We start from the raw sequence: 26,613 nt of genomic DNA, 5'->3' as shown, positions 1-26,613 counted from the left end.
GCAATATTATTCTTATAAAAAACAAGGAGACTTATCTGAAAAGGCTTGATGTCCAGGTGTTGGCAATGCATTGTCAAAATTTTAATCAAAATTTCTATCAGATTAAGAGCAAGAGAGAAATAATGATCCTTTTTGCTGTTGAGAATATATCCTACAGTTCCCTGTGAGCATTTCATCTCTTTCATCATTTCCATTGTCCTTATTTGGTTCACATTTTGTATTTTGTGCTATATATGTTGTCCAGGAAGATCATAAAGTTTAAAGTATCACTTGGGAAAACAGGATTGTTTTTGTTTTCCTACCATCGTGGGTTACATTGTTGTATTCGTTGTACAATTTTCAATACAATTTAAGGGGATGATCCAGCCTGCAATCCTGACGGTCTACTCCAAATCCTATGGAGGACTATTCAATGGTGCTTAATTTCATGAAAATGTTTTTAGGGTTGCACAGCCAGTCCTTCTCCAGAACATGGAGCATTATACATAGGAGGAAAGGGTCTGGTAGGGGAACAGGCCACTAATATAGCAGTCCCTTTTTCTTTTCTTGCTGCCAAGTTGCAGCTGACTTACAGTGATCCTGTAGGGCAGGGGTAGTCAACCTGTGGTCCTCCAGATGTTCATGGACTACAATTCCCATGAGCCCCTGCCAGCAAACACTGGCAGGGGTCATGGGAATTGTAGTCCATGAACATCTGGAGGACCACAGGTTGACTACTCCTGCTGTAGGGTTTTCAAGGCAAGAGATATTCAGAGGTGGTTTGTCATTTGCCTGCCTCTGCATAGGAACCATGGGCTTCCTTGGTGGTCTCCCATCCACATACGAACCAGGGCCAACCCTGCTTTGCTTCTAAGTTCTGATGGGATCAGGAGAGCCTTGGCTATCCAGGTCAGGCCAGTCCCCTAGTACAGGGGAAAAAATGTTTCTGGAGGAGGATTGGATCATCCTTTGGGTGTGTTTTTATGATAAAGAAGTCTGTATCTGCTGATTTATTTCCCTGACAATTCCATCTTTTATTTGCTAGATCACACCTCGCTCTGCTTCAAGACTCAAATCACTCCCATCATTCATCAGCCTCTGAAGGAGACTACATGAGGCAGAGATTTTCCATAACATCCCATCCCAGGTCACCTTACCTCCTCGTCTCTGATGGGTACAACGTCACGGTACTTAGATTTTGTGACGGTTTTTCACCCTCGGGATTTTTGAGGTCACTGCTGCTTGATTCAGCCCAGAGACTTGAAAAACTACGCCACGGTCTGGTTGCATCTAAGGTACGGTTGTTCTTCTGGCTTCCTTTTATAGTGTGAGGTTATCATTATGGTCCCCAGATCCTTGCCTAGGAATGGTACCCACTCACATAAATGCCTTGAGGTGCTGAGAAAGACTATGTCCATTGTTTCTTATGCTCTGCCCCCCCCCCATATCCTGCAGTCTCATACTCTCCTGCCTGCTTGCTCTCATAGAGAATTAAAGGCCTGCTGGCAAAAGTAGATAGGGAAGATGGAGACTTGTGGAGAAACACTGTGAGAAGTGCCGCAACTTCAGAGCCCTGTGGCATGTTTAAAGGGAGGGGGGATGGAGATGGGCAGTCTAACTTGCAGTAACTCTGCCTGACGTAATTTGCTGCTACTTCTTTGGAGGTAAGAAGTCAGTTGAGTTATTATCTTCTAGTTCTGTCTTTTCCTTTGGACAGAGTGGAGCCAGGTTTCATTCTATAGATTAGATTATTTATTTACGGTCATTGACCAGCATCAAAGTAAATACGAACATATACCATCTAATTGTTATTTTGCTTGCAGAGAAAGAGAACTTTATGTCTTACATGGTGGCGAAGTTTTGCTACGCTGCCAGCGGAGTGTGGAAATCTTTGGTTACTGTTGATGCTGAGTGACCTGACTGTCACTGTATAGTTAAGAGACAGTAGAAGCCAAGAATGAATGGAACAAAGAAATGCAATACGGTTTTTTTTGCCACATTACATATTCTAATTTGCCTGGTCAACCTTGGGGATATTCTTAAGACCCTCATAGACAGCCAGTGGGCTGCTGGCTCTTTGTATTTAGATGCAGGCTCAAGCCACATTGCTGCCCTAGGCAAAAATTGTTCTCCCTCCTCCCCTCTTCTCTCTGCAGCTTATGCTGTGCAGATGGTTGGTTGGTTTTCCTGATAGTAGACCCTTTCCTCTGCTTCGTATGTCAATATTCAGGAGAATGGGCAGCAGCTGAAAAAATACAGTAGGGAACATATCTGCCCCATGGGAAGTTTTTTCAGAGTAACAAGGCCTCTTTTGAATTGTAGCACCCTAAGACATATTCTGCCTATTGGCTTGGATTTACCTTGTTTAGACAGTGGAAGTACAGTCCTAAGCAGATGTACATGTTTAAGTCCACTGAAATCAGTGGGCTTAGATGTATGTAATGTTGTTGTTTAGGAGTGCATAACTATTCTCTGGTTGAGCAGGTTATAAATGATATTATTGTGTTGTTTTTTTCAGCCTAAGGGGAAAAGACTCCTCCTGCAATCATTGTCCTCCTTAAGAGTTAGTCTGCTAAAGAATCATCAGAATGAAAGTTCTGTCCTCTCCGTGATTCCAAAATTTCTGCAAGATGAGGAAGGAACAGAGCAAAATGGGAAAGTAATAGGCTTTCAGGTATTCAACGTTTGTTTTTGAACTGCTCTGTTGATACATGTATAATGTAACTTAGCATAATAGTATGTGACACCCACTTTATTTGATCTTCTGCGTAGCAAGATTTCATATTTTGTGTCTGGGGTTCCTGGTTGTTTCACCAAAGACAGACAGTGGGTTAGAGCCTGCCTGGAATTTCTACAGGCGCTGGTTGGGGGTGGTAATTTTTACCTATTCCCCCCTCTAATGAGAAACCTCTGATTTCTCCCCAGCTATCCTTGGGGCCTCCCCATCCCTCAGAAGCAACATTTTAGGAGACATTTTGGATTGATACGGGGTGATGGGAATACGTAAAAATGGTCCCTCTCCCTTGTCCAATGGGAATTTCTAGACAGGATCCAAGTCTAAATCTTTCCCAAAATGGAAAGATATGGAAATGATATGGAAAATGATATGGAAAAATGCAGTGGAAAAGAAGGGGACTTTTTTTTACTCTGTTTTATTGTAGGCCTCTTAAACTGTTTATGGTGTTTGTTTCATTGCTCTGGTACCATTTGAATATTTTTGTGTTTGCAATCGCCATTGCATATTTCTTTAATTAGAGTTGGTACTTTAGTTTGGATCTTTTTTGTTTGATAGCTTGTGCATATTTTCAATACGTGTAGACACCTACAAAAGATAGCTGCCTGATGATGTATAATGTTTCTTCTTAATTTAGAATTACGCTGAAGATTCTGATGAAGACAACCTGTTTCAAAACCCTTCTTTTATTTTTGGGAGCCAAAACACAGATACCTCTTTAAGTAACGAAGGCAGGTTGGAATTCGCATCCATGTTTGATACCATTCATGCAGTGGAAGGAATAGAAGGACAAAAAGATGACATATCTTTAGAACTGAACTGTATCCAAAAAAATCTGCTTGGAGCTTGGAGAGTGGGGATTTCAAGAAGTGTACAAGAAAGAGATACATTGTTAAATTGTACCATACGCTGCATTATGCACTTTTTTAGCACCTTACAGTGTGCAAAACTTAATTTTGCAAATTTAAATAGCTCTTTAAGGGATAATCCAAGGGCACAGTGCATTTTAAACAGTTTCCAGCAGTTTTTGACTCTCCTGAGTTGGGATGGTATGCACAGACAGACACTGGGACATTTGATCAAGCTGACGTCACATACGCTGAAAATAATGCTTGCTGAAAAGCACGGGCAGCTATTTTCCAGAAATCTTTTGGGAGGCTTTGCTTTGCTGAAAATGGTTACTTGTTGCCTAAATACCAAAAATGTGGTCCAATATGAGACACTTCCAGCATTCCTGGATGTTAGTAGCAGTGTGGAGCTGGACTGCTTAGTGATGCCTGTCTTTCAAGCTAAGGATTGGAGTGATCCTCAAAATTATTGTGCAGTGGAATCTGTACTCAAACGCTCTCCTCCAGTGGTAAACCTGGGAGTGAATCCAGAAAAGAGGTAGGATTGTTTTCTAATCTACATGAAGTGTTTTTTTAAATCAACTTTTAATTTTTACAAATAATTTAATCTTGCACACTTCTTTTCTTTGGTGCAAGAAAAGAAAGTGCAAGAAAGACCGTTTACGCACTGGAGGTTTCATGCACGGCTGCAGACTGGAGTTTTAGTCGTGGGAGGTTGCCCCACCTCTTCCTGTACCCACATGGGGGAGTATTTGGCCCAGTGCACCTCATCCTCCCCCGATCTGTGCTCCTGACAGGGGGGGTGGGGCAGTGAAGTTCCCAGTGCATAAATGGTCAAACTGGTGCAAGAAAAGGAAGTGTCCTCTACCAGTGAAGCCAACAATAAGATTGGCCAAGCAACATCAGCATTTGCAACACTCAAATGGTGCCTTTGGAACGGCGGTTCTCAACCTGGAGGTCTGGACCTCTTTGGGGTTCGAACAACCCGGGGATGTGGCAGGGCGAACAGCTTGGCCAGGGGGGGCGGGAGCGCTGCCACTGTTGCCGTTCCTCCTGCAGGCGCCTGTGGCCGGCCACCAGCCACTCCAGCAGTGCCTCCAGCGCAGCACAGTCTGCCCCCAGGCACTCCAGGTGGCAGCACAGCTTGGCTGGACAAGAGGCAGAACTGAACTGAGAAACCCCGGAAAAAAACCAATTTATATAAATCATGAACCATGGATCTTCAAGCCATTGGTCAGTTTCGGTTAAATTTCTGTGAAAGAACACTTGCATAGGTTTATGGTTGAGGGTCACCACAACATGAGGAACTGTATTAAAGGGTCGCGGCATTAGGAAGGTTGAGAGCCAGTGCTCTGGAAGAAGATAAACATCTCTCAAGACCAAAGTTTGTCTCTTTCAGATAATAATCCAATATGGATCAGAGACATGAACTTTACTAAAATCTGACATAAACGAGACCTTCCAAATGCGATGCCTGCAGCAGATTCTGGGTGTCTCTCCATGTGATCATAATCGAAAGGAGACAATTTGGACAAAATGTGACAACCAGTTGCAAATTAAAGAACAAATCCAAAAGCACAAACTATTCCACCAGTCACCAGCTAAAGGATAAAAGAAAGAATCTTGCACAATAAACATGGGCTCACCAGATTAACGTATTCCGATTAAAACATTTTAAATGTGCTGGCATAGAATCCAAAGAACTATCCCAAGCTTGAAGGCCAAGGGGGCATGTCCTTCAACAGCATTGTAACAAATTGTTTTTGGAACTTCTCTCCATACATTGGTGGCTCTTATGCAGGAACAAACAAGACTTATAGTACTGTCTGTATGGTTCTTTGCATCCTGCCCCTTTGTGTTTAGTTTTATAAAATGAGGCTTGAAATATATATAAAGCTAAGAGGGGTATCCATGAAAATATATGTGGGTTGGGACAGTGATCCTCAACCTGGCATTTGCTGGCAGGGGCTCATGGGAATTGTAGTCCATGAACATCTGGAGGACCACAGGTTGAGGATCACTGGGTTGGGAGATTACATTTTTTTTGCTACTCCCTGCTCCTCCTCCTTCACCCCACTTATTACCTCTTGATGATCATTGTCCTACTTCCATGCAGATGGCCGTATTAACTCAGAGGGAATACCCCCAACATTGTGAGGGTTTTCAAAGTAAGATATGTATGTAAACTTGGCATTCCTAAATTAAGTTGCAAGTACAGTATTGACTCAAAGGCAAGACTAGGTTGCCCCCCCCCAAGTATGCCATCATCAAAAACATTAAAAAGTGGTTGTCTTACATTCACATACAAGTTACAGTTATGTCCAAGAAGAACCAGAGGAGGGCAATAACATTATTGAAGTTGTCATTTTAAATTCAGGGTTGCATTCAAGTAAATATGGTATTATTTTAAGGTATTCCTTTCTGTTTCATATGTTATAGAATCTGTATCAGTACCCATCACTAATCTTTGACCAAGCTAATCTGTGATATAAGTCTTCAATACTTTTTCAATTTCAGGTTAACTGTACTGTGGCAATTACTATATGAGCATGTCCTTTGGTATCGGGCACAGGTGAACAGGAAAATGCTTCACTCAAGTAAGCCACAGTGTGAAAGACTAAGTGTACACGAAGAACCAATTATTGAAGCTCTTTCAAGTCATATACAGGCCATTATTCAGTCTTCGGGAGAGAAACTGGACAAAACGCTGAAACTTAATTCTGTGGCTGGTCAGTATCTTGCAAGGAATTGCACTTAGCTGAGATTTATGATCAGTTCATGTACCTTTTTTCCCCTGAGGCCTTATGCATAGCCATCATTGATCAAAAAAATCACTTCAGTGTTTCATTGTTAGTTAATTGCATACTTATTTTAAAGGTAAAGGTATCCCCTGTGCAAGTACCGAGTCATGTCTGACCCTTGGGGTGACACCCTCTAGCGTTTTCATGGCAGACTCAATACGGGGTGGTTGGCCAGTGCCTTCCCCAGTCATTACCATTTACCCCCCAGCAAGCTGGGTACTCATTTTACCGACCTCGGAAGGATGGAAGGCTGAGTCAACCTTGAGCCGGCTGCTGGGATCAAACTCCCAGCCTCATGGGCAGAGCTTTCAGACAAAATTTCTGCTGCCTTACCACTATGCATCACAAGAGGCTCTTATACTTTATTTTAGTGTGTTACTTATTTTAGTGTGTTAATTAAAATAGCACAAGACATTCACTTACTCCATTTTTGCATGTACCAAAAAAAAATGTCACTAGTTAAATCTTGCAACGTGAACTACTCTCACAAGATGTTGATCACTATTAAACCTTAAATGCCTCTAGTATACATACTCTTCCACAATAGACCAGAAGCAGGAGTGGTGTCAGGAGTGGAAAGAAGACTAAAGAAGATGGGATATTTAACTTTTGTGATTAACTTTTTCAGATCAATGTCTTTTGGTATTTTTTTCCAGCTGTGAGTTACCCAAAGATTACTTACCCTAATGTCTGATTAATACAGTAAGTTTTTGAGAAAAAAGTGAGTTAAGAGCTGGATTTTGTTTTGTTTTCTTTTTTTAAGGCGAGGAACAATTTCTGGTAGGATCTTACAAAGAATCTGTGGAAGCATGGGAGAAAGCTCTCCAGGAAACCAAAGGAAAAGGTAAGGTGGTAAAAATATTTAAAGTTTAGGCATCACCTTGTTGAGAAAATGTAATGCTTTTTTTTGTGTCAGCACAGATTTCTTATAAATCCAATTTCTAAACAATTTCAGTGCTGTGCTGGAATTTTGGTGTACGTTTTGGAGTGCTTGACAAAATCTAGTACATTTTTAAATCTTGCCATTCTTCCAAAAATACGCGATATTCCCAACTTGATTTTCTATTCCTCATGTTTTCCTCATGAAAGCCCCATGAGGTAGGTTAAACTGAGAAATATTGGCTTTCCTAAGGTCACTCAGTGAGTATCATGGCTCAGTTATTCCTCTTGCATTGTTTTAACGCTTTGTTGCTATTGTTCATTAATTGTTTGCTGCTTGTTGTGCTCTTAAGATTGTGTTAGTTTTGATGATATTTTATCTTTTTTCATCCTGTGGGATAGGTATTTGTTTTAAATAAATAATTGTATTTGTATTTCTGTTTGTACAAAAACGATTTACTAGAAGATATCCTTTGTAAATACTCACCTTATTTATTTGTTCTTCTTATATTATGCCAGGGATGGTTAGATCTTAATATGGCCAGAATTATATTCTAATTTGGGGAAATTATCTTTAATATAGGTGGAAAGAGAACACCTTTTCTTCAGACTCGACACTACCTTGCTATATTATATTGTCATCTGTATCACTACAATCTAAGTGAGGCTCAAGGGCTGTGCGATCATTTAGTGCATGAGCTATTAAAGCAAACTAATACGTCTGTAAGCAAGGACGATGTCTCAGGTATGTGAATTCAGAATCTCACATTTAAACAAGTTATTGCTATGAAATCAATATACGATATGTAGTTTATGGGAAGGAAGGTGGCATGAAATAGCCCAATCTTGTTAGATCCCAGAAGCTGCACAGGGTAAGTACTTGGAAAGGAGACCAAGGAAGGCAATGGCAAGCTACCTCTACTTCAAACTTGCTGTGAGAGCCCCTTGCTCATAAACCTCAGCTAAGCAGAGCTGGTACTTGGGAGGGAGGCCACCAAGGAAGGCTCTGCAGAGGAAGGCAATGGAAAGCTACCTCTACTTCAAACTTGCTGTGAGAGCCCTTTGCTGGGGCCACCATAAACCTCAGCTAAGCAGAGCTGGTACTTGGGAGGGAGGCCACCAAGGAAGGCTCTGCAGAGGAAGGCAATGGAAAACCACCTCTGCTTTTCACTTGCCTTGAAAGCCCCTTGCTGGGGTCACCATAAGTCTAAACCAAGCAGAGTCGGTAGTTGGAGGCTACCAAAGAAGACTCTGCAGAGGAAGGCAATGGCAAGCCACCACTGCTTCTCTCATGCCTAGAAAACCCTAAGTCAGCTGTGACTTGACCAGCACTTCACACACACCACAGATAGTTTATGCCAATATCATTTTTGCCATTGCTATTATTTGCTGTCGTTTGCCATTTGCTGTTATTAAGGTTTTTAAAAGAGCTGTTCTCAAAACAAATGCTTTCTAATCTTTTATACTTTGGGAATAGGTTCTCAGTAGACTTAGAAGGGTTTAACTCTGCTGAGGATTGCCGTATTGAATTCTTAATGATGTTGATTTATTCTGAATAAAACTCACATTATGTTTGTCACATGTTGTACACCTGTTCATTATAGATGCTGAACTCCTGTTTAGAACTGTTCATACTGAGGCTATCCTGGCAGTGGTTCAGTCGCTGGCTCGATTCATGGCAGCCTACTTCACTAACGAGCCACTTTTTGTGATTCCTCCACATAATGTTGCTGGGTTACCTCCGCTTCACATCAGGCCAGGTATTCTGTCAATATTGTTACACTTTAGCATCATATGGCATAACCATCCAGTGGGATTTCAGTACTACTAAGAACAAAGAATTACAGATTGGTGGATGCAGTGGCAGTAGATCAGTCTTTCTCAACTTCTTTTACCATTAAGAAACTCCTGAAACATTCTTCAAGCCTTGGGAAACCCCAGAAGTGGCATAATTGTGCAAAATATGGTTGGGAGGCATAGCTGTGTACACACCCACCCAGGGCCCCTCCCCTTCTGACTCCTTCCAGGCCCTTCATTGGCCATTTTGGGGGGGATGTCGACATCCCCATATAGGGTCGTATCGCCTGATAAAATATTAATAAATTCCCACCTATTTGGGAAACTCTTCTAGGGCTGTTAAGAAACCCCAGGGTTTCCCAAAACCCTGGTTGAGAAAGCCTGCACTAGATAGAGAGAGTCTGAGAAAAGCAGTAAATCTTAGGTTCATGGTAAATTTTTATCTGCTAAAAATGATGTCTGCAAATGACAAAGGTTTTACTTTGCCCTTGGTCTTCCTTCCAAATAAAGAGGTACATCTAGACCAGTTACCCAACAAAGGAACCTAGGGATGGTGGAACTAAAACAACCTTTTTTATAATCCTAGACAGGTATCCTCGTGTTGTCCCACTAGAACATTCCAGAATCACCAGTGCAATTAGAGATCAAGGTCTTTCTTGTGTCTGGACACCTGAATATGCTCTTGACTTGTTTCTGATTGGTGGGCTGATTCCAGAAGCTGTGTGGCTGGCACATAAGCTTGGAGACTGGAAGATGTCTGTTTCAATTGGTGTCGCTTTTAATCAGTATTGTCAACGTGACAATGGCTTCCCAAGGTGAGTCATTTTCACCTAAACAATGAAACTGGATTTTGCGGTATTATTTTGTTACCTGCCATGTTATAGACTTATCAGGCCTCAATATGTAAGCCTTTTAATTCTGTGCTTTAAAAAGAATTTCTTTTCCTGACATCAGGGCTCTCTCAGCCTCACCTCCCTCACAGGGTGTCTGTTGTGGGGAGAGGAAAGGGAAGGCCGAATGTTAGCCGCTTTGAGACTCCTTCGGGTAGAGAAAAGGAGCATATAAGAACCAACTCTTCTTCTAAATAAAAAAATTCCCTGATCACACAGCTTGAAGCGTTTGTTTCTAGTAATTGAACTCTGGTGGGATCTCTGCTGCAGATATCTGTGTCAGTAGCAAAGGGAACTGAGTGGGAAAGAAGTAACCTCACTTCCTCAGATCAAGTGCATGCTTACAAGATGTTGCAAATGCTCTGTACCTTGTAAATATTATGGACTGCCTGCCATAGAGGCCATTTGGAAAACAGCAGTTATCTTACATACTTTTCTTTGTATGCTTTCAGGTCACGAAAAGTAGACCTATGTTTGCCACTGTACTTGACTCCAACACAGATTTTTCAAGAACGATTAAAGTATTTTATGGGCCAGCCGGCCAATGTGGAAACATCAAATGAAGGAGAATTGAAATACAAACAGTTTACAGGTATGCGATCATTACAACTGGGTTTCTTTTATATTGATTCTATTTTATGTAGTTATGCACATATATTTGTCCTTTTCTGAGGTCAAGGTGGTCTCTTAAGCTAATGCCTTCTATTCTGTAGCTATTTTAGGTTTCTGCTGCTATACAGTTGTCAATATTCTGCATGTTTTGTGGAAAATTCTGGCTTAGTTCTGACAGAGGCAGTGAGTATGTTTGAGTTATACCATTTCACACCGAAGGTGGAGTTTCAAATGATGGGAGTATTTCTTTGTATATTTTTAAAAATGGGTTTCTCTCTGCAGGAAACTTCTTTATGTGCAAAACCATTTGATCACAGAAGTCTTCACTGCATTCTGAAGTAGTCCAGTCCAGATATCTCCTCTTTGAGATCTAGGCGTGTACAATATTATGTTACCTGTTTAGACTGAAATCCCACAAAACTTCTAAAGTTACTTCCACATTATTTAGTTTAAAAGCACATATAATAAAAGCATACATTAAAAAGCCATGTTAATATTCTGGGGTGCTAAGTCTAGGATAAGGGTTCTAAAACTGATAGAAGCATTCTGAAAAAAAGTCTGTAAGGAGGTCACCAAGATGAATTTTGGGAATCCAAATATACCAAGTGGTGCTTTGGGTCACATGTAAAGCCTAGCTGCTTGACAAAAGAATACATCTAGAAAGAACTCTGTAAAAAATGCATCTTTATTGTGATAAATGAATTGTTAGATTTAGCAGTGCAGGCTGTTAAGAAATACTAATTAAAGCATTTGCTTTATTACTTGTCTTTTCTTCAGATCCCATTGAGGAGGAAGATGCAAATGTGCTTTTCAAATCAGTTGAAGAAATACTGAAAGCAGCTGTTATGGCAGATGCAGATATTCTTACAGAGATATTTCAGCTCTTGATGGACTGCGCCAAGGACCTTAGCGGAAAATTCTACAATTTGGTGCCTGAAGGCTTGTATCTTCCTGCACCGCCCTTATACTGTCCTCAGCCAGCATTTCCTAGCGAAGTAAGCATCTTCTGGATTTTTGTGCAAAGAGCTGAGACGTTAAAATTTGGGTTCAATTCCAGTTACGACATTAACTTTTTATAGTAGTTCAGACACTTTAAATTAGTTTAGAACTGAGAAAACAATATCTAAAAGTATTATTTACCCCCCCCCCCCAATAATCTTGCATTGTTTTGAATTGTCAGTCATATTTGATTGAGAGAATGAATTTAAGGCCAGGGAGAAAAAACTCTATACATTTATTTACGTAGAAGGAATTGCAAAACATTGGTGTTGCTAATTGGCGTAGTTAAGACATTGTTATCTTTTATTTCCCCCAATATTAAATATTTAAATTTTTCTAAAGAATTGTGCAATAAATTTATGGTCCCAGCTGTTTAATTTTATATCAGTTATATGAAGACAGATTGTTGTTTTTTTAAAGAAGAGTGCTTAAAGAGGGATGCTTTTTAAAAAAAGATATAAGTAAAACTAACAACACAAAAAATGTTGTGGCTTACTTTCCAATGCATTCAGGTTTAGTTTTCCTTCTGAAAGACCTTTAACCATTCATTTTGGAAGTATAAGAAGGGCCAGAGTGAGTAACCCCATTCATTTAGTGTCTTAGTGTCAGGGTGGGCTTCAGAGAGAGGCTGTGATCCAGCACAGGAGTTCAGCTGGTCACATGAAGCTCCCCTGTCTAGGATGCCACCTGTGTTCCCTTAAGCATAGTTAATGATAGCCCTCTTTAAGTATTTGAAAGGTTGTCACTTGGAGGAGGGCAGGATGCTGTTCCCATTGGCTGCAGAGGAAAGGATACGCAGTAATGGGTTTAAACCTCAAGTACAACGATATAGGCTAGATATCAGGAAAAAAATTTTCACAGTCAGAGTAGTTCAGCAGTGGAATAGGCTGCCTAAGGAGGTGGTGAGCTCCCCCTCACTGGCAGTCTTCAAGCAAAGGTTGGATACACACTATTCTTGGACGCTTTAGGATGCTTTGGGCTAATCCTGCGTTGAGCAGGGGGTTGGACTAGATGGCCTGTATGGCCCCTTCCAACTCTATGATTCTATGATTCTGCAGAATGACACCAGCTAAGGCAGAGGATCAGGGAGCACATGGGCAAATGCAGACTGTGGTGAAGAATCGTCATGGCATGCACTTATTTCACCATGAACTGTCCTATTCCTCTGCCTTTTAAATTTTGTAACATTCAGGAAGAATGTGCCGATTTGCCACTAAGACTAGAAAGAGAATGTCGGCAGAAGGTTTCCGGAGTGGTTCAACGAATTCTTCTCCTTTTCCGGGCTGCTCATTGTTCTTTCCCTGCTGCTCAGTGGTATATCGTTCAACTAACACGGGCACGAAAAATTATGCAAAAGGTATGTGAATTAAACCGCTCTTAAATCTAGTCATGTTGATTCTAACTTACTGAAAGCAACATTTTAAAAGTCCGAAAAGTATAACATGCTCCAGATGTAGCTGGAGCACAGTTGAGTGTGCGCTTTTCCTAAAAATATTTTTTGTTCCAATATTTTCAGTTGCACAGCAGGTTACATAAAGATTCAAGATAAATTGAACCTCTTTCTGCAAAGTAGTTGTTACATTAGCCATGTGCCTTCTCTTTCTTCCTCCAGTCAATAATCGTTTCCTTAGCTTGGAACATACTTTTAATGCAGCATTAGTCAATACTTACTCTGGAACTGGAATTTAGCATCTCTCTTTACTGCTTCTGTTGATGTTAACTTGGCCTTGAAAAACAATTCTAAACATTTGGAAATCATGCCTATGTGGTGGGGATAGAGGGAACACTATCCTGTTTTACCACTTCAGCCCCTGTTATTTATTTGGAATATTTTTTCAGGCAGTTATTAGTAATAATAATGGAAATAATAATGAAAAATCAAAGTACAGAATAGTGTCCAATTTTCTTAAATGTATGAATCCAAAATGAAGCTGAATATATTAAAAGAAGCAGATATTTATAGACTCTATTTAATCTGTTAGATCCATAATTGAATGTAATAAAATATATAATGTAGTATATCTTTTGATAACGTTTTAAAATCAGTGCTTTCCTAGTGGGTTTAGGGTTGCTGCTGAATTCAGCCATTCGAATGAGGACTGTGCTCCCCTTCCCCAAGTGACATAATTTCAAAAGAAGGGGAAGAAAGAAGCATGTCTTACCTAAGTAATACTGGCTTCTTCTGCTGTTACGTCCCCTGTGCTGATAGTCTTCAATCCATGGGTCTGGCTGGGCCCACAGTTAGATTGTGGAATTCCACCTACTGAATTGCAGTCGCCTCTAGAGCAAGGCACGTTGCTAGTATATCTGCAAGATAACAAAGGCAACATGCCTCTTTTCTTGGCCTTTACACACACACAACACATTTGAGATCTCAGCAGTGAAGAGTATCTCCTTTGCTTTGACCTCAGTTTGTTCCACATTATATACCTCCTGGTGCTTGGTAGAGTATTTCCTATAACTGACTCTCTTGATTTGTTGGTCATGGGCCTAGCTTTGAAATTGGTGAAATCATAACTCTGGTTCCCTTTCCTGTCACACGACTGCCTTGAAACTGCCCATCACAGACTTGCAACTCAGGATCCCAGTCAGAAGTAGATTTCCAGTACAATCCTGAACAGAGTTAAATCAGTCTGTGTTCACTGAGGTCAGTTGACTTAGAAGAGTGTAACTCTGGGATTGCACTGTGAAAAGAAGGGGAGGGGGGGCTTGATGCTCTAACACTATATACTAAGTCGTCACCTCTGTCTTTTCTTTTTCCTTCCACACTTTCAGATTCGCAAAAAAGGAGCTCTTCCATTGTTAAATGAACTTCCTGAAAATTTGCTTACTTATTCTAAGTCTCCTACAGTTTTCTTTAAACCCACATCATCTGGAGACAGTGGATTTGATGTTATTTCGTGTAGGATAATAGGTTTGTATTTTGAAGTGACGAAAGTGATAGAGTTGGAGGGATGAAATCTGTACCATAATGTCATTTCTGAAATTTTGTTTTAAGAGTAATGTCTGCTAGCCTAGTCAAGAAGCTAAAAGCTGGCTCAGCTCCATTTGTTTCACTGATGAACTTTGTTTTGCTGTTTGATTGTTATGCAGAGTTTTATATTATGAAAAATGATCATAGAATCATAGAGTTGGAAGGGACCTCCTGAGTAATCTAGTCCAACCCCCTGCACTATGCAGGACACTCACATCCCTATCGCTAATCCATTGTAACCTGCCACCCCCTTGAGCCTTCACAGAATCAGCCTGTCAGATGGCTATCTAGCCTTTGTTTAAAAATTTTCCAATGTGTTGATGTGTTGTTTCTTTTGCTAAAACAAAAATGCCACAGGACTTAGTATCATGGGTCCTTCAAACAATTGGATCAGGAGCATTCACTGTACCTATAAGGGGACACATGATGAACACAAGCAGCTCAGACCTCTAAGGAAATACAGAGAATTTGCTGATAATTTTGTAAAGAGGCAGAGATAATAATGTAAAGGAACCAGGGGGTTAGAAAGCTTTTGGTAGACATCCCCAAAGTGAACAATCTGAACCACATACCATTGGTTGACACAAAGATGCCCCCCCTGATGAAATGTCATCAGATGCAAGATTATTTTTAGACACAAATGTTAATACAGCACATTATGAACTAATAGCAGAAGACTGGCTGCCTTATTTTACTTAATATTTAACTCTGGGAACATGGTATGATTATTTTATGTATGTGAAATCTGTAATAAACAACTAATAGGGCAATACTAAGCAGGCTTTTTTTACACTTTTAAACCCAGTGAACACAATGGCATTTAGAGAAATATAAAGGTAAAGGTAAAGGTATCCCCTGTGCAAGCACCGAGTCATGTCTGACCCTTGGGGTGACGCCCTCTAGCGTTTTCATGGCAGACTCAATACGGGGTGGTTTGCCAGTGCCTTCCCCAGTCATGACCGTTTACCCCCCAGCAAGCTGGGTACTCATTTTACCGACCTCGGAAGGATGGAAGGCTGAGTCAACCTTGAGCCGGCTGCTGGGATTGAACTCCCAGCCTTATGGGCAAAGCTTTCAGACGGCTGCCTTACCACTCTGCGCCACAAGAGGCTCTTTTTAGAGAAATATAATTATATTCAAAAGTACACTGTTAATTGCTTAACTACTTTCTGTGGTCTAATCCTGTTTTGATGTAGGAAACTTTGTGGTATATTTAGAATTAATAGTATATATTTAAAAAAACTGAGCGGTATTTGAAATTTCTTGACAATGCCATAGGAATTTAGATAAGCCAATACCATTCATTAAAAGGTCAACAGCATAATTCAGATTTACTTTAAATGAAAAGGCATGGAAATTGAATTTTCTGTTTTATATTCCTTTTTACTGGGTTGATGAAGATTTTGTGTATCTGCCTTTCTTTCCCAGAGTGCTTTAGGGAACTGTGTGGATTGTGCTGGATGCTTCACGTGCGTGAAAGGTTGTCGGACAGTTGCAGACGGTACCAAGCTGCCAGAGAAAATTCAGAAAATCAGAAAGTAATTATAATGGGCTAGAAATGTGTTTCCTATAGCAGTGGTCCCCAACATTTTTATCACCGGGGACCGGTCAACGCTTGACAATTTTACTGAAGCCTGGGGGGAGGTAGTCTTTTTGCGAGGGACGTCGCCACCACCAGCTGAACCCCTGCTCCACTTGCTTTCCTGCCGGTGTCCCTGACTTCCTGCCGCCCACTGGGGGGCACAGCCAGCAGCAGCTGTGCAGTGCCACGCCAAGGGGGAGCCCCAGCCATGGCGGCTGCTGGAAAGCCCCAAAGGTGAACCGGTGGAAGAGTGTCAGGGCAGCCCCCGAGGCAGCAGCCAGCGAGGAGGATGTGGAGGAGCCGCGGCCCGGTACTGACTGATCCACAGACAGGTACCGGTCCCCGGACCGGGGGTTGGGGACCACTGTCCTAGAGCACAAGAGAATTCTTTATTGAATTCATTCCCCAATGGGGACTCAAAGTGGCTTATATCGTTGTCATTCCCTCCATTTGATCCTCTCAAGAACCCTGTGAAGTAGCTTAGGCTGAGAAAGTGTGACTGGCCCAAGGTCAGCCAGTGAGCTTCCATTACAGGTTTGGGTTTGAACCTGGACCTTTCAGGATCTTGTTCAACACTCTTAACTGAGCCTTCGGGGAGGGAGGTATATAAATGTGAAAAATCAAATAAATAAATAAACTGCTAGTCTCCCTTCCCAGTTTGCCCCCTGGCAATTCTTTCCTAGCTGTTCTGACTTCCAGAATTGGAACCCAGCTAGGGAATGAACTGCAGGGAAGTAATCTTTATAGTCTTTTAATGGGAGTTTTAATGGGGTTTTAGGACACTGTAACCCGCCACAAGCCATTTGGGAGTGGCGGGAAATAAATCGAAATCATCATCATCATCATCATCATCATCCATGGCTGCTGATTATGGGGGCAGAATTCAGCCCTCCTCATTCATAGACACCTTTTGTGCTTAGGTTGGGCTTCCCACCCTCCATTTTATACTTCATTGGAACAGATTCAGGTTCAAACATGGATCTGCTTTGATGTATGTTTTGAGGCTTATAGTTGTGTCCCATGGACCGTTACTCCAAACTGGAGTAATTCTGTAACACTGTAAGACTACCAGACATCAGATCAAATCTTAGACCACGTACTTGTCTTGTCTTTTTAGGAAAGCAGAACACCTGAATTTGACGCCTGCGTAGTGGAGCGCTGTCTGAATGCATTGGACTGGGCTTGCCGAATGCTTCCTTTTGCTAGGTTCATGAATGTTGAAGAGCTTATCCAGGATATCATTCTGAGTCTTATTGGGGAATTGCCGCCCATCCAAAAGGTAAGGCTGTCGAATCAGAAGGTAAAGAGCGTTACATTTTAGCTTCCTTTTCATGTTATATTCCTGTTAAAATAATTTCCCCGTTAAAGTGACCTCAAAATGTATTCTTCTGTACAGGTGGCAGAAATTTTGGTGAAAGCATTTCCTAACCGTGAAGACGTAAGAGTCCCACTAAGGGATAAATATAATGGTCTGCACCAGCGACTTAGACACTGTGTAGTCAAAGGTAACATCTGACACTGAAAGAAACACCATGTGGAATGATAGCAGTTTAGCATTTTCTAAAAAAAAAATAGGCTTTCCTTGCAAGTGGAAGTGTTACAGTATTGACCAAGTTATGACCTTTGCTTCTAAGCCACAGAGAAAAACTCATGGAAGATAGCTCTCAATGGAAAATCTGGTTGCAATTGAATATATTTTCTTGTTTTAAAATGATAATATAAATTAAGTAAATAAATGCACGTGGAGCGACATTGTGCATCGAGTGCAGGGGTAGTCAAACTGCGGCCCTCCAGATGTCCATGGACTACAATTCCCAGGAGCCCCTGCCAGCAAATGTATACTGAACCAGGGAATTGTAGTCCATGGACATTTGGAGGGCCGCAGTTTGACTACCCCTGACCTAGTGCATTTGAAATGCCAATGCTTGGATTGTCAGGTATGATTGCTGATTAATATCGATCCTGTAAAATAGTGACAATGAATCCTGTGTGTGTCTTTATGGCCAGGCCCCAACAATGAGAAAATGATGTCTGCTGTTATAGAGGCTGCCCATAAAGTGAGTCTGAAAACCTCAAAACGTGTGATAAGGAACATAGGGCCAAATCAAAGATGTATCTGGGAGCCGCCTGAAGAGGAGAGCCAAGATCTTGGAACTTGCTGCTATGATGGATTCTCTTTGGGAACTAGCCTGAGTAGAAGCACAGTCTCCGATCTGGGCAACCCTCAGGTTTATAGCGAGGCTGAGACAGGAGATTCGGTCTCTGAAGCTTTGCTGATGGATGAAACAGGAAAGAGTACTCCTTCACAGATGCAAGACTTGTACAGGTAAAGTTTGTGCTGTTTCTTAACGTAGCTTAGTTCAGCTTTCCATTACTTTATTTGTTCTGGATTAGCCAGTTTAGGACAATCTCATGCTACTTTATTTATTTATTTAGAGTTTTATACCGCCCTTCCATACAGCTGTTGGTTTACATAGAACGGTGTTCCCCAGCCATCGGGCGGCAGCCCGGTACAGAGCCGTACCGGGCCGCAGCGGGAGGGAGGCACCAGTATGCGTTTGCAGGAACCAGCATGCCGGCACCCGCACCTCCCTCCCCCACAGCACGGCGCTTGCTACGGCGGGAGGTGGCCGATCACTCTCGGCGCAGTGAGTGCTGCGCTGCGGGGGGGGGGAGGCACACCTTCTAGTTTGCGTGTGACAGCACCCGTGCCTCCTTCCCCTCCCGGTCCCCAGCCCAAAAAAGGTTGGGGATCACTGCATAGAACATTGTAACAATATAACAAATATAACAATCAGAATGTAACTTGTCAACCAGAACAATATTTTAATAGGAGCAATAAGAACTGTTCCTTTTAAGCATTCTTCTCCCCCTTAGCTAAACCAGTTCTTGGAGATCCTCTGGCACCCCAGAAGGGAGAGCACCACCACACTGAAACAATTTTGATCCCAGACCCCTTTCAAAGGAGAATATTTATTTTCTGCTTGAAAAATATATTGAAGCATGTTTAATAATACATGGACTTTTTTTGAAATTACTTTTTTTTGAAAAAAATCAAATTAAGAATTCCAAATAATGTATTCCAAAACACATGGTTGTTTTGGTTTTATTTTTGCTTTGTGCTTCCTTACAAATTTTACATTAATTTGAAAGATATCATTTGTTCAGTGCAGGACTGGTTTAAATGTAGGAGTTTCCAGCTACAAAGGATAAACACCTTCCTTTCTATAGGTGTACAAAATACCAAATTGTGGGGAGCCCGCAGGGTGCATTTCACTCACTGAGTTGTGCATTAAAAACCCCAAGGATGTAACATTTAGAATATTACTCAAATACTCGCAATCCTACTACCAGAGTTGTTTCAGCTAAAGCCTCCGTTTTTACTCTCTTTGTGAGTCTTTATTTCAGTCTGCTCTTCTCTTTTGTCTCTCCTTAGAACACACTTCTCTCCTCTGTCTGTCCTTAGAATACACTGTTAAGATAGCTTCCGGGATGCAGCTTTTGGCCAACTTTGTCCAAGAGCAAGACTGTTTGGCTAAGAACTTCCCATGTGTGTGTTGGGGGGGCGTTTGGAGCCAAGACCTCTCTGTGGAAGGTTGGGAGAGCATTTTTGTTTCACTCGCATAAACATTCAAGATTATCAAGGGTAAACTCCAGGTGGTGGCTGTTACCAGGTTCCATCTGGCCCCACCATGGAGCCATCTGTGAAAACAGCCACATACTTTTTGAACTATTCTTTTAAAAAAACATTGAAAGCAGAAAATGTGTCACTTGGAGGAGGGCAGGATGCTGTTGGCTGCAGAGGAAAGGACGCGCAGTAATGGGTTTAAACTACAATGATATAGGCTAGATATCAGGAAAAAGATTTTCGCAGTCAGAATAGTTCAGCAGTGGAATAGGCTGCCTAAGGGGGTGGTGAGCTCCCCCTCACTGGCAGTCTTCAAGCAAAGGTTGGAGACACACTTTTCTTGGATGCTTTAGGATGCTTAGGGCTGATCATGCGTTGAGCAGGGGGTTGGACTAGATGGCCTGCTTGGCCCCTTCCAACTCTATGATTCTATAATTAACCATCCAGTTTGGTGTAGTGGTTAGGAGTGCAGACTTCTAATTTGGTAAGCCGGGTTTGATTCTGCACTCCTCCACATGCAGCCAGCTGGGTGACCTTGGGCTCATCACAGCACTGATAAAGCTGTTCTGACCAAGCAGTGATATCAGGGCTCTTTTAGCCTCAGCCACCTCACAGGGTGTCTGTTGTGGGAAGAGGAATGGGAAGGTGACTGTAAGCTGCTTTGAGCCTCCTTCCGGTAGAGAAAAGCAGCATATAAGAACCTACTCTTCTTCTTCTTTTAAATCCTGTGTTTTGATTTGCTGTGTTGTAGGGAAATGCGTACCTGTGGAGTGAATTTGACAGAATATAAGAACGCTCCTGAAAAGGTGAGAGACTCCAGTGTGAAAGAAGCAGCCAGTAGAAGAAAGACCAATAAAGAAGCCCTCCCTAGTCACCCTGCCTTGCCGGTGGTTGGAGTGTGGGAATTTGAACGTGATGATGACGAATACATGAAGTTCTTAGACCTCTTTTTGACTTACGTGCTGGAAAGAGATCACATCGGTCACAGGGACTCAGCAGTTCCTTTTCTGAAGAGCTTCTCAGCCCTCCTTCGGGAGCACGAATTGAACTCCCTCCTTTTTGATGTTCACACAACACTGAAACGTCGACAGAATAGAACTAAGAGCCAAAATGTTTTTAGAGCTGGTTCTTCTTACACCCTTATTCTGAAGTCCAGTAATTCTAAACCAGAGTCTTGGTGTGATGAAAATAAAAAGGAATTTAAGAAATACCCTTTGCCTGCCTCCGTTCAACAACCAGCTGAGCCTTCTGGCCATGACTCATTGAAGACACTCACCGTGAAAAGAGGATTATTTGGTCTGAGCCCACAGTCAATTTATGGAGCCAGTTCCAGTAAAGGAATAACTCTTAGACCAGTATTAACTCAGAATTTGTCTGACCATGCTTCTCCTACTATCCAGGCACCTCCAGTTCATAAATATATCTACAAAGCCAAACAGGTGGCTGATGATATGCAACGAGAGGAGTTTTCTCCAGAAATAAAGAGTAAATTTGACAATATTGCCCGTTTACTCGAATGGATGATCAGATGGTGTGATAGGCAGCTGCTTTATGATCACATCTCAGCAGATCCACTTCAGGAGTGCCGGCCAATGATGCATGTGAAAACATCTGCATCTGCCATCCTTGAGTCTTTCTGGCTTTTGGAACAACTGCACGGCAGTGAATTGAGAGATGCTGACTTCGGGGTAAGCATTTATGGCAGCACTTTCGTTTTATTTTGGATACATGAGTTTAGAAATAAGAAAGCAGAGCTGGGGACCTATGAGTAGGGAGTGTGGCATACCCCCAAAAGAGCCCTACACTCCGCCACCTCCAACTGGCTGCGGATCCCTGTCCCCAGAGAAGCACGTTGGTCCTCAACAAGGGCCAGAGCCTTCTCGGTCCTGGCCCCCACCTGGTGGAACGAGCTCCCTGAAGAGAGCAGAGCCCTGCCCGAACTTCCACAGTTCCGCAGGGCCTGCAAGAGGGAGCTCCTCCACCAGGCTTTCACTTGAGGCCGACTGACGTAGAACAGCTGCTGAACCCCCAGACTGAAAGAACCAACCCATGAAAGAATCAACCCCCAATGTTACTGAATTGTTATTTATAATGTGGTTTATGTTACATACTGTTTATGAAAGTTTATGTTACATACTGTTGGTACAATACATCGTTCCATGTAATTTGTATTATATAATGTTCAGTGTAAACCGCCCAGAGCTGCAAAGAAATGGGCGGTATAAAAATCTAAATAAATAAAATAAATTAGTTGTATTGCCTGGCCTGCTGAGGAATCCTACACAGCCCACCAGTCTTCCCCTTCAGGATTTCTAAGTTCCTAGATATTTCTTCCTTGCCTTTTGACCCTTTTCCATCAGCTGAGTCTCAGCTGATCTCAACAGTTCATTCTTTCCAGAGCAGTTTAGGATCCCCCTTTTTGTTCAATGTATAACTATTTTTTTCTGGATATCCATAGGGACCCTAAGAGCCTCTTGTGGCGCAGAGTGGTAAGGCAGCCGTCTGAAAGCTCTGCCCATGAGGCTGGGAGTTCAATCCCAGCAGCCGGCTCAAGGTTGACTCAGCCTTTCATCCTTCCGAGGTCGGTAAAATGAGTACCCAGCTTGCTGGGGGGTAAACGGTAATGACTGGGGAAGGCACTGGCAAACCACCCCGTATTGAGTCTGCCATGAAAACGCTGGAGGGCGTCACCCCAAGGGTCAGACATGACTCGGTGCTTGCACAGGGGATACTTTTACTTTTACTTTATAGGGACCCTTCAATGATTAATGACTGTTGTCGCACAGCGAGTGTTTCTCAGCTGGACCCTAGCTTTAGGGATGAGTTAAATAGAAATATAACTTTAGAAGAGATTAAGGTGGCAGTTAACTCACTAGAAACAGGATTTGTGCCTGGAATAGGTGGGTTTACATCCAAATTCTATAAACATTATAGTGATATTTCAAATCAAATCTTATTACAGCAATTGCCAGCCTATAAAACTATAAAACAGTAAACTTAGAATAAAAATTAATGGTTAATAAAACAGATCAAGCAAGAGGCAAAAACTATACAGAAGCTATACTTAGTTGTCTGATCTTAATTAAAATTGTGCAGTACTTTGCAACCTGGAAAGTGGTGTGTATAATGATATTTTGGCTCTCTATCTTCCCCCTTTAATTAAAGAGATCATAGAAGATTCTCCTTTGCTTCCATCATGGCGGAGAACTAAATTAATTTTAATTCTGAAATCAAATAAAGGCCCAACATTAAGGGAATCATATCGCCCAATTATATTGATGAATATAGATTATAAAATTTCCACTAACATTTTCGCTTCTAGATTGAGAGTCTGTATCTCAGCATTAGTATAACCAGTATGGCTTTGTCCCTTAATGTTACCTTGTGGGTGCAATTAAGAAGGTTATTCAGATATTCAATATATCATCAATATACCTAATTCTCAACACAGCGAGATCTGTGAATACATAAATCTGGATTAGGGTTGTCATTAGAATTTCAACCTAGAATCTAGGAGATACTGATATGAATCACCATTCTTCGGTGGAAGCTCACCTAGGAGCAGTTACAGGTGCTTAGTCTAATTTACTCCACAGGGTTGTTGTGAGGATAAAATGAAAAGACTTGTAGCCATTTAAATCTAACAGGTAACCTTTGGACCCGTGCCTGTCAGTTGTTAGGTTTAAATGGCCTGAACAGCCAAACTTGTCTGGTAAATATTTACAGAAGGCACCTTCCCCAAACATCAGCTTGGGGGCTCCGAACTAGGCCACGTTTGTGCCACATTTTGGCTTGTGAACCACCCTTAGAAATAGTGGCATGTCCTTTTTTCCCCCTTCATTTTCACAAGAGCCCTATTTTAGCTGGACCTGACTACAGTAACACACTGATTCAAGATGCTTATAGGGGAAGCAGTCATAGACTTTTGTTGTTCTCTGTTTAGCCTTTTTACTCTTTGGCTGAGTGCCAAGGAAAGCATAGACTGTTAAATAATCAACTTTCCTGTAAAGCTGTTGCTAAGAAATACAACAAACATTCCAAGAATTCAGGAGTTCTTTCTATGATGCATCTTGATGTTCCCAAAGACTTGAGAGAGGCTAGGGCTATGGTATTTATTTAGGAGAAGTCCTGTTGTGTAATCTTTCTAAATTGTCTAGGTGTCACAGTGGCCGACAGATGAAAATCCTGGCTATAGGATTGAGTCCCTGGGATTATACCTGCAGAGACTGCCATCTCCCCCCCCCCACATACCCCCAGTCAGAATTTCAACTCTCCTCTCAATGCTATTCCTGGGGGTCCCTATCGGGGGGCATTCTACTGCAGTGGATTGGGAAGACACAAAAGTACATTTTCAGTGAGGGCAAGCCATTGGTTGCTTTTGAACAAAGTTGGAGTCCAGCAGCATCTTTAAGACCAATGAAGTTTAATTGTGGGCATAAGCTTTTGTGTGCATGCACACTTCAGAGACAGATTGGTTACATTTTATCCTCCAGACAAATGTAATACACTCAAATAGAATAGAGGCAGACTTAAAAAAAAACAACTTGTGAATTTGGCATACTAATACTCAGGAGAAATTATTTAAGATGTATTAATTAATTTGATTACAAACTCATGACATTTGATCTTAAAGATATTACTATCAGCCAGTGAAATTATATGTCCCTCAAATTGCTTATGGGTGTTGGCTGTGTGCCCAGAAACTTCCTTTAGCAGTTGAATCTCCTTTGCTTGGATCCAGTTATTAAGATAGATTCACATGCAGTCTCCTATCCCCTTGTAAAGTAGTCCTGAGAAGAATTCTTTGATTGGTTGGTTGTCTCCATGTGTATAGTCTAGCCAGGATATGCTACGATTGTCCAGGAGCCAGAAGTTCTAAGTTTTTAGTGTTGTCCAATGTGCACCATGAGGAGGTGAGCTGGAATTGCACCTCAATTACCTGCTGCCAGGTATTACAGCTTTAGAGGTGTTTTATTGTGGGTTATGTTTTTAACATACAAGCCTTATGTGATTGTTCTTTCAGAATCCCAGGAAACCATGCACAAGTACCCATTCTTCAGGTTTTCCATCCAAACTAGAGAAGGAAAGTAGCATGGATACGGGTTATTCTCCATCAGCTGAAACAGCTGTTGTTGTCCAAGATGGAAATGTTTATTGTGAATCTTATGAAAGCACTTTAAGGTAATTAACTGAATGCTCACTTGCTTGTAGGAGTTGAGTAGAGCAGGAAGAAGCTAATGGAAATGTGAAAAAAGGATCTGTAATTGTTATATGTTACAACACGCAGGACTTCACATGAAAAGCATCCTGAGAAGAAAGAAATTGATTTCAAGGATAATTCTGTAATAGACAACACAAAGAAGGGAAGAAGAGATTTTGAAGACGATCTGATAGAACTGGGAGGATGCTTATCAGATGAAGCCGACATTGCACCTGAAAATGAAGGTTATTTAAATTAAATAAAACAGCATGAATTTTCCGTAGTCTCCTTGCAGATGTGCATGGAACTATGTGCACTCCTGTTAACAAATGCCTATAACTATTTATTTATCATACTTCTATACCGCCCTCCCCGGAGGCTCTAACTAGTGCTAGAAGCTCACAAAACTCAGCAGTTTTTCGCAGAATATATATTTAGCCTCCCCTAATTTGTTTCCATCGTTAAAACCTGAGCCAGTTGTTCTTAAATGGTTGATCTGGGGCACTTTCATACAATCCTCGAAGCCATGATGAAAATGGAAAAAAGCCAAACAGATGGAAATGTTGACGTTCCTGCCATATGCAGAAAAGGCAGTTTGCTTTTACAGCAGGGCAAACTGAGAGGAAAGCTTCAAAGAAATTCTTGACTGTGTGCATTATTCTTCTGTGAAAGTATACATATTATTTTTAGATTGCAACCACACAAGACAGGACAAGTAGGGTGGTTGAGTTTTAATTTGGGAGCGTTTCCTCTGGACATGTAGGAGAAAGAAACATGGGAGGCCTGCAAAGTGTAGGTCAACTTTGAATATGGTTCTTAATATATCAGTTTAAGAACCACTGGCCCAAGTAGATAAATGCACAGAGAACAGTACATCCCTACATATATCAGCAGGGTCAAAGGTAGGGTTGCATGCTTCGGCTGCCACAGTGATTACCAAAGCCCAAGGTGGGCAGTGGCACAGAGAGGAAGGGCAGCGGCAGCATGCCAGCTGGCAGCCCTCCTCTCCACGTCCCTGGCCTCCTACGTGCCACCTCGGGCTTCTGTGATTGCCAAGGCAGCCAAACCGAGTGGAAGCGCTTAACCCAGATCAAGGGGAGGAAAGGGTGGTGAAGGGATCCATCCCCTTAGAAATTTCTCTTGTTAATTAAGTGTCTTTGAATTTTATAGAGTTCTCTGAAGAACCGTTTGCAGCTTCGAGGAGTCCCACCATTTCTGTCAGCATTAAATCAGTTCAACCAAAAAAGGCAAGTTGCTGTCAAGACGACAACCTAGGAACAAGGCATAAAGAATGCAGCAGCTGAAGTGTGACGCAAATCAGGGGAGAAGCGCAGCACAGACACTTGTTCCCAGTCAGGGGACCTCCTGGTTTCCCCAGGCCACTTGGTGAATCACCCCTGTTGACAATAGTTTTCTGGCTGCTTGGGATTGCCTCCTCAGCATGCCCCAAGAGCTCCTGATAAAGTACCAGGAATAGGGTCAGTTGTGCTTGTCCCAAGCCTTTAAAAAAATAACCAGAAAGCTTTTCAATTGTCAGAGAGTAATAGTGGAGTCCATTCCAGTAGCATTTGTGAATAACCCAGGGGAAGGCAGTAGTTTTTGGGGCTGCAAATGGTCCCACAAGGGCTTCCGTACATCTGCCTTAAATGGTTGCTCAGGTATTGTTCCTGGAGCTAAGGACTTGATAGCA

The 26,613-nt window shown here is 41.9% G+C and overlaps 1 protein-coding gene across 5 annotated transcripts in view; it reads left to right on the top strand.

The window, feature by feature from the left end:
• The window catches only part of CPLANE1 (ciliogenesis and planar polarity effector complex subunit 1), a 66,654-nt gene that overhangs the window by 12,078 nt on the left and 27,963 nt on the right, over nucleotides 1–26,613 (top strand). For all 5 annotated transcript variants that reach the window (XM_077347000.1, XM_077346999.1, XM_077346998.1 and 2 more), the window contains 20 exons: nucleotides 1,025–1,274; nucleotides 2,498–2,653; nucleotides 3,351–4,099; nucleotides 6,079–6,290; nucleotides 7,126–7,206; nucleotides 7,825–7,986; nucleotides 8,846–9,001; nucleotides 9,625–9,853; nucleotides 10,381–10,520; nucleotides 11,318–11,535; nucleotides 12,732–12,896; nucleotides 14,315–14,453; nucleotides 15,942–16,051; nucleotides 17,213–17,374; nucleotides 17,492–17,600; nucleotides 18,103–18,421; nucleotides 20,475–21,411; nucleotides 24,747–24,904; nucleotides 25,011–25,168; nucleotides 26,094–26,170. In XM_077347000.1, the coding sequence (XP_077203115.1) occupies nucleotides 1,025–1,274; nucleotides 2,498–2,653; nucleotides 3,351–4,099; nucleotides 6,079–6,290; nucleotides 7,126–7,206; nucleotides 7,825–7,986; nucleotides 8,846–9,001; nucleotides 9,625–9,853; nucleotides 10,381–10,520; nucleotides 11,318–11,535; nucleotides 12,732–12,896; nucleotides 14,315–14,453; nucleotides 15,942–16,051; nucleotides 17,213–17,374; nucleotides 17,492–17,600; nucleotides 18,103–18,421; nucleotides 20,475–21,411; nucleotides 24,747–24,904; nucleotides 25,011–25,168; nucleotides 26,094–26,170 (4,687 nt within the window). The remainder of the gene's footprint in view (nucleotides 1–1,024; nucleotides 1,275–2,497; nucleotides 2,654–3,350; nucleotides 4,100–6,078; nucleotides 6,291–7,125; nucleotides 7,207–7,824; nucleotides 7,987–8,845; nucleotides 9,002–9,624; nucleotides 9,854–10,380; nucleotides 10,521–11,317; nucleotides 11,536–12,731; nucleotides 12,897–14,314; nucleotides 14,454–15,941; nucleotides 16,052–17,212; nucleotides 17,375–17,491; nucleotides 17,601–18,102; nucleotides 18,422–20,474; nucleotides 21,412–24,746; nucleotides 24,905–25,010; nucleotides 25,169–26,093; nucleotides 26,171–26,613) is intronic.

The sequence above is a fragment of the Paroedura picta genome, chromosome 7 (assembly GCF_049243985.1).
Source record: "Paroedura picta isolate Pp20150507F chromosome 7, Ppicta_v3.0, whole genome shotgun sequence".
In the NCBI taxonomy this organism is placed as follows: Eukaryota; Metazoa; Chordata; class Lepidosauria; order Squamata; family Gekkonidae; genus Paroedura; species Paroedura picta.
This window is presented reverse-complemented; position numbering and strand designations above follow the sequence as displayed.